Source organism: Carettochelys insculpta, chromosome 9 (genome assembly GCF_033958435.1).
Source record: "Carettochelys insculpta isolate YL-2023 chromosome 9, ASM3395843v1, whole genome shotgun sequence".
Lineage (NCBI taxonomy): Eukaryota > Metazoa > Chordata > Testudines > Carettochelyidae > Carettochelys > Carettochelys insculpta.
The window spans coordinates 60,350,845-60,363,457 of NC_134145.1; the positions used below are offsets into that span (position 1 = coordinate 60,350,845).

The 12,613-nt window shown below is 55.2% G+C and overlaps 1 protein-coding gene across 1 annotated transcript in view; it reads right to left on the reverse strand.

Moving 5' to 3' along the window:
* Positions 1–12,613, reverse strand: part of ASTN1 (astrotactin 1) — a 150,023-nt gene that overhangs the window by 35,815 nt on the left and 101,595 nt on the right. The window contains exons 9-13 of the mRNA XM_075002662.1: positions 11,196–11,270; positions 8,327–8,464; positions 7,337–7,487; positions 2,259–2,425; positions 457–651 (exon numbers count right to left, since the gene is read on the reverse strand). Of these exons, the coding sequence (XP_074858763.1) occupies positions 457–651; positions 2,259–2,425; positions 7,337–7,487; positions 8,327–8,464; positions 11,196–11,270 (726 nt within the window). The remainder of the gene's footprint in view (positions 1–456; positions 652–2,258; positions 2,426–7,336; positions 7,488–8,326; positions 8,465–11,195; positions 11,271–12,613) is intronic.

The window sequence follows — 12,613 nt, forward strand, 5'->3', positions numbered from 1 at the left end:
CAGAGCTTCTCTTTCACAGACACATTCGGTCCTGATTGAAGACCAAGAGTGGCAGACAATCCTGGGCTCTTCCAGAAGTTAAAAACAGGCACCTTGTGCAGCCGGCCCCAACCACTGGCTCTCGTTATGCCTCTGTCCGCTAGATGAAGGAGCCCTCTGTTACCAGAAAGTCAACGATCGCTGTAGGGTCAATGGAAGCTTCCCCACCCCACCATCAGGGCCCCTCCGCCTGGCATGCGGTTCGGTCTCCCAGGCCCATTTATCCCTAGCTTCCTGCAAATCACCACCTGGTGGGTTGCGACTGTGGTCACCAACTCACAATGAACACCTTGGAAAGACCCTTTCCTTGTGCTGAACAAACGACCAGGGCCTGGGCCTGAGTTACGTACTGCTGCTCCCTCAGAGCACGCCGGCATCTCAGACGAGCACAGCGGAAGGAGAGGACGTGGTAATCACCTGAAAGTCCCTTTCAGCACCTGTCCAGCTGCCACCTCCCTGGAGTGGTTGTTGTACCCATAGAAGATTTCCCCAAACAGCGTCTGATTCATGGGCAGCTCCTGGCTCTCCCCGCAGCCCCCTCCCTTCGGGCAGGACTCCGAGATCAGCTGGCATGACCGCCCATCTGCGCCGAGTCTGTAATCCTCAATGCACCTGCCGTGAAAGGTGGTGGGGGTGGGAAGAAACAATTACAACAGGGAGTGAGCCAGCGGTGGACGAGAGGAGAAACCTCGATGCAAGGAAAGACCTGCCCCCTCTATGAGCATTGGCAGGGAAGCATACAAGCTATTAAGTCAGTACAGCCCAAACCGTGTGCCGTGGCACACTGGTGTGCCACAGAGGGGTTTTAAATGTGCTGCCGAAGCTTCCCCATCATTAACAGAATTTGTATTGAGCAAAGTGAAACTTCTGTCGAATAAGATTCTTTTTTTCATTTTCTTCATGGATTTTCATTTTTTTCTTTATATTCCCCTCGATACATTAGTGATTTCCGCCTTTTTCAGTCAGGCCGCATCTCCCCCGCAGAGTTATTCCGACAAAGCAGCCGTTAGAGCGAAATAACTTCGCTAGAGTCTACGCTCCGCACGCGCTCTTTCGAAATAAATTCAAATCGCGGGCACCTGCTTTCGAAATCGGAAACCCTCGGCTCAGGAGGCAGAGTGCCTCTTTCGACACAGATCTTTCAAAATAGGTGCTGTTAAGAGGCGGAATAGCGCTATTTCGAAATAACCCATAATGGCGCCCAATGGCGCTATTTTGAAATAGCGAGCGGGGTCCAGAAATGCTCTTTCGAGCTAGCTGGGTGCCTTTCTGAAATGCATGTTGTGCATTGCTGTGTTATTTCGAAATACCTCTGGAGCGTAGCCGTTATCCTCAGATTGCTCTTGGACTCAGCCCCACCTTTGACTAGTCAAAAACTGCACCTGAGAGTAGTTTTAATGACATATTCGTGTGCGACTGATGCTGGCTTGACAGGATTTCACAGCTTTTGGTTTGATACGGGAAGTTGGTTTCGCAGCATTTGGTTTGAAAAGTTGATTTCACAGCAAGAGCCGGGGTTGACTTTTCCTCTTCAAAGGAAGGTATTTTAATAACGTGTGAGACAACAGATGCCATCTCTCTATCACCGGCCGGAGGTATATAACTGTGGTGTGCTGCGAAAAGTTGGGGGTCTCAAAAGTGTGCTGTGAGATGATCAAGCCTGGAAGCTCTGCTCTAAGCTAGACCCCCCTGGCACTGGCTGGCTCCCAGCACGCACAGTCGCCTCGTCATCTTCCAGGCGTGAACGGAAGCCTCTTCACTCCAGTGCCCTGTTTGGTCCAATTTTAAACGACTCTGGTGACGGCTCAAACTCTCTTCCCCTTGACAGAGGGGTGCACAACCCACTAGCTCAGACTGTCAGGAAGTTTCCCTGTACTGGGCCTATGATCCGTTTCCTCCCAAGCATGGGGCCCTGGGCAGCTCTGCCTGCCTGGGAAACAGCTGCTCCGTTCCGCACGCTCAGAGGCTATAGGGCAGACAATCCCTGGGAGAAACATGGATCTGGTTTCATGGCTGGTGGTGGACGCTCCCGAACTCACACCTGGCTACCCTCCTGACAAAGAGATACACAGACCCCAGGGGACGGGGGTCATGAGCTAAGGTACCTGCCTGCCTGGAAAGGAGGAAGCAGGGTGCTTGGTGGGCAGAGGGGTAAGAGTTAAGTCCCAGCCCCAGCCCCATGCTCTCCAGACAAGGTTCCAACGGGCTGGGTAACTCACCCGCAGAACATGAGGATATTGTACAGCGAGGGATCGTCCGGGAAAGGCGCCGTCTGCTGGAGACACAGCTGCTCACAGCCACCATTGAATCCATCCGAACAGTCCACGCCAACGTGGCGGTCATAGCAACCGGTGCCGTCCTTCATGGGGCTGAGTCCAGCTGGGCACTGGCAGGACAGAACCGCCCAGGTTAACCGGACTCTGGGTGCAGGCACCACACCCAGCTCAGCTCTTGGCACCCAGCTGGAGAACGGCAGCTGGATGCTACCCCAGCCAGGTTCGCCTCTGCTGGCTCTCGTTCCAGGCGACAGCTTTAAACCCCCAGAACACATCTGTTCACAGCTCCCATCTGTGCATTGCTTGGGGCCCGTCTGCATCAAATGCTCAGCTGGGCACTACATATTTGGACTGGGAAAGTGTTTGGGGGCAGCAGGTCAGGACTGAGCTGCACTGGCAGAGCTGTGGGGTTAGGATGGAGGGGCGGCCGTGGGTCACAGCTGAGGGGCGCTGGCAGAGCTGTGGGGTTAGGATAGTAGGGGCGGCCGTGGGTCACAGCTGAGGGGCGCTGGCAGAGCTGTGGGGTTAGGATAGTAGGGGCAGACATGGGTCACAGCTGAGGGGCACTGGCAGAGCTGTGGGGTTAGGACGGAGGGGCGGCCGTGGGTCACAGCTGAGGGGCACTGGCAGAGCTGTGGGGTTAGGATGGAGGGGCGGCCGTGGGTCACAGCTGAGGGGCACTGGCAGAGCTGTGGGGTTAGGACGGAGGGGCGGCCGTGGGTCACAGCTGAGGGGCACTGGCAGAGCTGTGGGGTTAGGATAGTAGGGGCGGCCGTGGGTCACAGCTGAGGGGCACTGGCAGAGCTGTGGGGTTAGGATGGAGGGGCGGCCGTGGGTCACAGCTGAGGGGCACTGGCAGAGCTGTGGGGTTAGGATGGAGGGGCGGCCGTGGGTCACAGCTGAGGGGCACTGGCAGAGCTGTGGGGTTAGGATAGTAGGGGCGGCCGTGGGTCACAGCTGAGGGGCACTGGCAGAGCTGTGGGGTTAGGATGGAGGGGCGGCCGTGGGTCACAGCTGAGGGGCACTGGCAGAGCTGTGGGGTTAGGACGGAGGGGCGGCCGTGGGTCACAGAGCTGTGTAAAGCCCCAGGATTAGAACAGCAGGATATGCTGCAGGCCAGGACTCAGGGGAAATTTGGACCCACATGCAGCCTGAAGGGAACGGCGAGGCGTGCGGCCTCTGCTGCATGAGGCACACAGCGTAAGCAGGATGCAGGGGCTCAGCCGGACTCGTGGGCCAATTCACCCCAGGGCTTTGCCATCTGCACGCAGCAGAGCGTGGGCTGACACACCACGCAGGAGGAGAAAGGGCTTCACAGCCACGGAGAGAGTGCAGCCGAGTTCTCCCGAAGCGCACGAGCCATTCGCGATTCCTCGGTGCCAAGGAGGCAGCGCTAGAGGCCTCCTGCCCCCACACTCATCGCGGTGGGACAATGGCCTTGCAGCAGGCCTGCCACTCAGACAGGTTATTCCTTCCTCTGACCCAGACTGAAGATCTCCGCACGAGATGCACACGGTTCACTGACACTAAGGCAGCCTGCAGGCTTGCTAGACCTCCTCCTGGCCTGATCTCTCCAGCCCGCCCCCGCCCCGCACCCGCACCAGCTGGAGAGCTGGGACGTGATGGACTTTTAGGCAGTTTTATGGAGTCACCTCTTGCTGTGCAAACCCAGCTGCTCAGGATGACAGCCAAAGGACAAATGACACAACAGGGAGCCCTCCCTCCCTCCCTGCTGCCTGGCTCTCCAGCTGTTCGGCCAGATGTGTTCTCAACTGGCAGGGATGGAGGGTGCAACTGGGTGCTCCTGACTGATAACACTCCTGGGTAAGTGGCCAGGCTGGACTCAAGCAGGTTAGAGAGGGAGGAATATTTCCTAGTTTTTGTTCACTAGGGTCAGGCTTGGAACCAACTTGTTCTGAACCTGGAAGATGCCTGTTCCTATCTGACATGGCACAATATTCTGAAAGCCCACTTGGTTACCCCCATTTCTTGCCCCATAGCAACTACCACGCCTTCTCTCACCAGACACAGCATCACAAGGCTCTGTATAGCTCCCCAGGGATCATGGGAATGCAGGCCAGAGGGGAACGTCACCAGGGTGGCCACTAGATGACCTCACCAGGCATCTTCCTCCACCAAAGCCCATTAACACTCTTATCTCCTGTCAAGATCATCTCTCAAAGCACAGCAGGTGAGGCATGATGCGGGGGCGGGGACGTCGTGAGTGATCAAAGGCGCTCAGCAGCTTCCCAGCCAGCCTCTGACACAGGCGGATTACTGGGCAGGAGAACAAATACAGAGGGGCATAGGAATGGGATGGATGAACGTTGCTGCTGCAGTTAGACCAGTGGTTCTCGGCCAGGGGTACTTGTACCACGGGGGGTACCTCCGCTCATCTAGATAGTGTTTCTCAACCTGGGGTTGGAGGACGAACTGGTGGTGGGATGGAACAGGTTTCCCAGCAAAGCTCGGTTACCTGCTTCAGCCCAGCTTCCCAGCCTCCGGCTTCAGATAAAGTTCACAAGTGAAATGGAAATACAATATTTATAGGCCAGTTGATTAACGTCATCATTTTCGAGTAAAAACAAGAAGTCAGCAGTTTTTTCAGCACTATTGTGCTGTGACACTTTTGTATTTTTATGTCTGGTTTCGTCAGCAAGTCATTTTGAAGCGAGGTGAAACCGCAAGACGAACCAGGCTCCTGAAAGGTGTACAGGAGTCCGAAAAGACTGAGAACTGCTGTTCTACGCTGAAACAGAAGTACAAGATTTACATTCCTTACGAGAAAGGAAGCCATTTTTCAGCACAGTAGGTGGTGGCACTTTTGTATTTTTAGGTCTGATTTTTAAATAGTTTTTTTCAGAAGGGTGAATGTTAAAGTTGGGGGTACTCAGGACAGATCAAACTCCTGAAAGTGGTCTAGAAAGGTTAAGAACCACTAAGTTGGAAGATATGCCCCCAAAGTACGAAAGTACCATATCCAGGCAGCGGCAGAGGTGTAAATACCAGTACAATAAGAATATTCAGTGGGAGAGGTTCTGGGGCACTTGGGTAGTAACTCCTAGCTACTTTACCACCTATGACTGTCTGGCATTGGTAGCATCTATGCACACAAAGGGTTCAGGGGGCAAACACAGAGCTGCCAAATGCACCAGCCTTGAACTCCGCCAGCCACCGCAGATGACACAGTTGTTTTCTAACCACTCATACACTGAAGGAAGACCTCAGAACAGCCAGCCACTCAACAGGGACCTCACTCCTTGTGTTATCACCAGAGAGATGTCCCACGCCTGCCAAAGGGCAGTGGGTAAGGGCACACTGAAAGCAGCCAGCTTCAGGAGTGTTACTGAGCACGCTCAGTCCAAGCCAAGCGGCAAATCAGGGTTCGGGAGGCAGTATCTGGTGATGACAGACCCTGCAAGATTTCACTGCACACACCCCCTCACGGGTCCCTTGACCCTCATGCTGGGGAGAAATTTAAGATGTCCTTCTGTCCAGCACTGGAACTGGGACACTGAAGCTGTGTCTACACGTGCACGCTACTTCGAAGTAGCGGCACTAACTTCGAAATAGCGCCCATCGCGGCTACACGCGTCGGGCGCTATTTCGAAGTTAACTTCGACGTTAGGCGGCGAGACGTTGAAGTCGCTAACCTCATGAGGGGATCGGAATAGCGCCCTACTTCCACGTTCAACGTCGAAGTAGGGACCGTGTAGACGATCCGCGTCCCGCAACGTCGAAATTGTGGGGTCCTCCATGGCAGCCATCAGCTGGGGGGTTGAGAGACGCTGTCTCTCCAGCCCGTGCGGGGCTCTATGGTCACCGTGGGCAGCAGCCCTTAGCCCAGGGCTTCTGGCTGCTGCTGCTGCAGCGGGGGATTCATGCTGCATGCACAGGGTCTGCAACTCGTTGTTGGCTCTGTGTATCTTGTGCTGTTTAGTGCAAGTGTGTCTGGGAGGGGCCCTTTAAGGGAGCGGCTTGCTGTTGAGTCCGCCCTGTGACCCTGTCTGCAGCTGTGCCTGGCACCCCTATTTCGATGTGTGCTACTGTGGCGTGTAGACGCTCCCTCGCAGCGCCTATTTCAATGTTGAACATCGACGTTGCCAGCCCTGGAGGACGTGTAGACGTTATTCATCGAAATACCCTATTTCGATGTCGCCACATCGAAATAGGCTACTTCGATGTAGGCTTCACGTGTAGACGTAGCCTAAGAGACCCATCCTGGTTCACCTGACACAGCAGAAGCATCCATGCAGTAGTAGCAAGGTGGATGTGGGGTCATGCAATTATCCTCTCCTCTTCCCATGGGTCTCATGCCCCATCCCCAATGGGACCGGCCCTCGTGGCAGGAAAACACTGACCTAAACTGTCTGACGCATTGCAATGCAGGCAGCAAATAGGCCCAGCTGCTTTTTGCCAAGTCGCGTCCATGCGACATCTTCTCCCGACAGCCATGGCCCCAGAGCACCGGAGTGGCCGTGCTTGGCTAACGGCTGCCTGCAACGGTGCCAGCCGGCAGCCCTTTTTCCCCGAGACCCGGGTTCAGGAAGAGAACGGCCAAGTTCTAGCACCTAGGAAGAAGCCAAAGCAGCTGAACCTATGACTCTCTTCTGAGGATTCGACAGAGAAACAAGGGGCGGGAGCAACGGCAGGCAGGAAGAGCTGATGCTCCCTAGGTATCTCTCATCCAAGTTAATTTGGGTGTGTTAGCAGGACTCAGCGCCCCCTGTGAGCTGTCTCCCTCTCTTGGGCTGGAGAGCTGTGGGTAGGAAGAAGCTGGGAGAAGCTACTGATGAATAGGATGCTGTCGAGAGAGCTACAGGAAAGCTGTAATGCCGCCCTCTTTACTGGCTCACTCTGGACCTTCTGAACAATGGCCTCTTGCTAAGTGACCTGTTTGTCTGATTCCCCCTAAGCCATTATGGGAAGCACTTGGCAGCTCTCCCACATATTTCTGATCACGTACCGCACACAAGACAAGCTTTGGGCTCTGCCCCACCCGACCCCCCCAACACACATACCACACAACCGGAAGAGTCCAATTTGCGGTCCGAGATGCAACGGAAATTCTTGCTGCAGCCCCCGTTGTCCTTGGAGCAGTCGCGAACCGGTCCAAAGGAGTCTAAGAGAACCTCCAGGTTGTCAAAGGAGGAGGACGTCATCATCTCTTCCCTGCAAGGGGGAGAGAAGAGGGACATGGTCAGAAATTCAAGCTCTCGAGCATTATTCTGTTTAACTCCATCTCAATCGAGAGGCTACAGATCATGGACACCATGAGACACGTTCGCACACCCACTCACACATTTGCACCTACAATAGTGCACCGTCGCGTGGCCATCGTTTCGTGCAAGACTGTACTGATCACAGGGGCAAATCGGACTAAGCACACAGTGGGTGGGTGGACACCACGCTACCCATTTGCAGACGGACAGTGCAAGCGGTGGACACGGCAGTGAGAGCCGCACGTGCAAATGTTGCCAGACGCCCACCTGACATTGTAGGCCCGTGAGTTGGAGGATGAGCCTTGCCTAGCGGTCAGGGCTCTGCGTTTGTAGATCGCTGGGTAGCTTTAGGCCTATGAGCGGACACCAATTAGACCCAAGAGGTACGTTCTGAGTGACTCAGTCTCCTGACAACAATAGAGGTCTTTGAAGGCCTGAGTCTAAGCAGGCTGAGGGCCTGGCACGCAGAAGGACATGTGGTGGAAGATGTACAACACACTGCCCGGAGACGTGCCCCTGCAAGGTTGCCCAGCGTATGCATGAGACTTCGCTCGGCCTCACACCAGGCTCTCCACCCTGACGTCCCACCTACACCTGAGTGAACCTCCACCAGGAGGACGCCCAGCGCTGCAGCACTGGAGGACCACGGCATCACCCAAGCTCTCTGGTTCCTCCAGCTTCAGAGCCTGCCTTGTGAGCGTCATCCCCTTACCCACGATCCCCCGGTGGCACTCTGCTCTCCCCGTGCCTCCAGCTGCATCTCCGTCTCCGCCCCGTCACCACACTCACCTGACCTCCACCGCATCCTCCATCACCGTCATGTCCGTTTTACACTTGGCAGAGGGGTTGATGGCCAGTTCGGCTGGCGGGATCACAAAGCTCTTACTCAGAGGCAGCCACATGCCTTCCCCCAGGGTATAGGTGAACCTGCCGGACAGGGTTAGAACTGGTCGCTATGGAAGGAAAACGCTGCCCGCCTGGTTTTCCAGCCACTCACAGGGACAAAGAAAGGGGTGCACGTGGGAAGCGAGGTGTGACTGCCACAGGGAAGATGGTGCCTCCCCCATCCTTGGAGAGAATGGCGGGAAAGTGTTCTATGAAGACCCCCTCCACAACCACGGCCAGGTCACTACACAACCAAAGCACAGAGCTCCCGAGCCAGCACACAGGAGCGAAGGAGAAGCTGAGGTACGTGGACGGGTGGGGAACTCAGCCAAAGGTTAGATGACCTGCCCCAGGTCATTTATGAAGTCTGTGGTTGAGCCAGGAGTCAAACTCAAGTCTTTGGCGTGCCTGTTGTATGCCTTACCTCTTAGGCCCTACTTCCCAGCCCCCAAGCCAGCCCCGATGCCGTCCGTAAAGCTTCTGTCCCTTCATTTTGCTATGGAAAAGGACTGCCAAGTGCAGCGGGCTGCTAGGCTCTAGGGAAAAAGAGCTTCCACAGGGCAGCGGCGGGAGAAGGAGGAGGAGATAGATGGGGTAACGGAGGAAGACTGGCCTGGCCGTTTGGGCATTGCTCAGGGACTCGGAGACTGTGGGACCATTTCCTGGCTCTGCCAGACATCTTGGGTGATGGGAGTTGCACCACTTCGGCTGGGTGTCAGAGGAGAATGCTACCGCCCCCTGAAGCTGAGGGACCAGCTTCTTTGAACCACTCCCTCCCCGCTTTCTCTCTGTGTCCCACCTCCCAGTGGCACACTAGGGCTTTGAGGGCACCTTTTCACAAGGTAGGTTGTAATTCAGCTTTTCAGGGCCAGGAACAGCTATGTTTGCACAGCCCAAGGCATGTGCAGCTGGTGGAATTAGTGGTGCTTGGGGAGGGGGTTTCTTTTTGAGGGTGGAGATGTTTCTTCACAAGGCCCTGGAAAACCAGAGGGGGGGTTAGCTCACCTGCCAGCTGGGGGACACCCTGGATTCAGTGGGAGGCCCTGAGGAAGAGCATCCCAGCTCGCTCGCACTCTAAAGAGCGCCCCCAGGTAATCAGAAAGGAGGGAAGCTGCTGACCCACCGAGAATAAAACCCAGACTCCAGCAGGAAGGAGGCTCCCACTAGCCAAGAGCAGCCCGCAAGCGCCGGCCAAGAACGGAGAACCCTGGAAGGCCATTCCTAGCCCCATACAGGTGGCACTGGGAGCAGGATCTGGAGTACCGCATGTGTTCCAGGCCTCCCCGGTGCCCACCGTGGGAACAAACCACCACCTGCTCCCAGGGGCCTGCCAGCAACGCAACAGCATGTGGCTTTGCCCAGAGCGCCATACGCTGGACTGATGAATACTCAGGGAGTTCCCAGGTGCCATGCTGGGTCCTCAGGGATCAAAGCAGCCAACTAACAAGGTCCCAGCAGTCTCAGGCACCGCTGGTGCAGCTGGAGTGCACGCACATGATATAACTGCCTCGTGCCTTTGCTGCTTCAGCCACTCCCACCACACCAACAGGCTGGCTCATCCGAACACACCACCCCAAGTATTTAAGCCTCCCGCCCCTTCTGACAAGAGCCCGGGAAAGAAACTGTGGGAGGGGAAAGGAGGAGGAGAAAGTGGGCTAACGGAGAGAGAGATAACAATAATTTTACATCTATTGTTCTTTTCAAATGCAGGTGCTTCCTTACACCGTCTCTTCGACGGTGCGCCGTGAGCGTCTGGAACAATACACTGACAATCTATATTTTCTGTTATTGAAACCAGATACAATGATACTTCTTCACTGCTCTGATACCCAATAAAATTACTTCATCTTGTTTTTCCTGTCTTTGCTGCTGTTCATTTTTATTTTGGTCTGACGACAATTTTTTTTAGAAAATTTTCATGGGTGTTCCTCGTTAAAAATATAATTGTTTAGGGGATGGTAGTCTCAAAAAGTTTAAGAAACATGGCTTTACAAAGCCCTGTATTGTTATCCCCCGCTTGCAAATGGGGAAACTGAGGCACACGGCAGGTAGCAGATTCGTTAACTCCTTACCAACTCCAGAAGCGGATGGAGGAGAGGAGAGATATAAGGATATGGCTGATACCAGGCCAAACCTAGGGGCCTGCTCTGTATTAAGATGCAACCTTTGGTTTCTACCCAGTCCTCAGGCACACCCCACCCTGAGACACTGACAGAAGCCACTAGAAACGGGCTAAAACTTTGCCTGAATAAAGGCTAAGCCAGATAACGGCCTCATGGTCTGGGCCTTAGCAAAACGCTCTGTAGTCCCAACGGGGCGCAGAGTGGGGACACCAGGCCAAGGAGAACGGGAAGCTGGGGGGTCCTAGGGACAGGAGAAAACACGATGCGACAATGAGGAAGCAGGAGAGACTGCACCAGACAGCTCACCATGCAGAGCAGGGGGAGCACAGCAAGGCCAACAAACGGCGCTGGGGATTAACATTTGTCCCCGTGACACAGACACCCAGAATCAAAGCCCAGCTGCTTTCGTAACCAGCAGGCATGCAGACAGCGCCTGTCGTAATTCCCTTCTTCCACTGCGTTAGTGCTCGTCAAGTGCCTGAGCGACCATCCCTCTGCTCAGCCCAGGCTCGGCCGGTCAGACCCCTCGGTTCCCTGCCCACAGAGACTTCTGCGGCCATTGCAGCCTTTGTGCCCGGGGGGCTGAGCTGGTTGGCTGGCAGCACAACGCTGAGGTGAGCAGGGAGGCTGGCAGGGCAGCCAAACCTTACCTAAAGATCTTGTCCGAAGGCTGCTCGCCCAACACCAAGTCAAAGCCACGCTGAAATATCGTGTAGGGCCAAGGCCTGGAAGGAGAAAAGAAGACGAAATTGCACAGTGTGCTACGTTTGTGCAGCAGCACGTATTCCCGATTCGCGGCCTGGCTCTAACTCCATATACCCGATGCGTCTCAGCAGCGGTGTTGCAGCCACGTGTGGAATACATTTTGTTCTGCGCACCAGGGCATATACAGACACGCACTAACAATAGGAACACAGGCTGCCGGCTGGGGGTGCTCTGCCAATCAGCGGGGCGGTACCCGTCTCTCTCCTGGGTGGCCGTCCGAGCACGCGGCTTACGGCGGTAACCCCACCAGAGAGTCACACCCCATTTACGCTGGTATGAGACCAGAATTACATTCTCTGAACATCCAGGCATTGGCCCACTGGTCCAGAGACTGCACTCGGTTCCAGAGCTGCTGCTTAGCAGGGTACAGTAACACTAGGCAATGACTTAGGACAGGAAGCAGGACCGGTGCTAGACTTGCTAGAGCCCAGGGCCAAAACAAAGGAGCGGGCCCCCACCACGCTGAAGCCTGAGCCCCACTGCCCTGGGATGATGCCAGTATCTGAGCCCCACCAGCTGAAGCACCAGACCTGGCTGCTTGCCAGTCCCGCCCCCAAACGTTCCTCGAGGGGAGTCCCACTGCGTTAGCCCAGTTTACTTCCACTTTTGGGAATTAAACGGCTGTAATACCCACACCGATGGTGGCTCTGGAGATTTCTCCAAGCCCTGTCCTCTGTCGCACTGCCCCAATCACTGCCACCAGCACCCAGAGAGGGACCCAGCTAGCGCATCAGCAACACAACATCCTGCAGGATTCTGGGTTCTCACTGGCTGTGCCCCAGTACAGACCAATGCGGATCCTGGTCCAATTTTGCAAGCAGCCCTGTGCTTGCATGGAGCCCTGCTGGCTTTATTTAACCACCTTAACTGGTCTCTTATTCTTGTATTTAGCACCACAGCCAGCTCTGGAAGAAACTTCCAGCATCGTAGTCACCTCTGTGTCTCCTCTGGTGGAACACGTGGGCGCCCTCTGGCAGAAAGCATATAAGCAACAGAGAAAGGTGATTCAGCTGCAGCAGCAGTGGCTTTAATTGAATCTCCTGCTCAGTCTGTCAGCCACAGGCCCTAAGTCATGGCACTTATTTTCCCAGAGGCTAGGAAAGCTTTGGGGAAATGGGAGCTCTAGTTTGCCTGATTTTAAGGAGATTGGAGGAGGGAATTTCTCCTATGAACACTGTCTGTGCCAGTACGCAAAGAAAAAAAAAAATCCACCAGCTCGGGGACTGGCCCCAGGACTCAGCTGCTGGGCTGGACGATCTCTGGCTAAGCCATAAAAGCAGCAGGAAGGTCAGACAGTCCATTA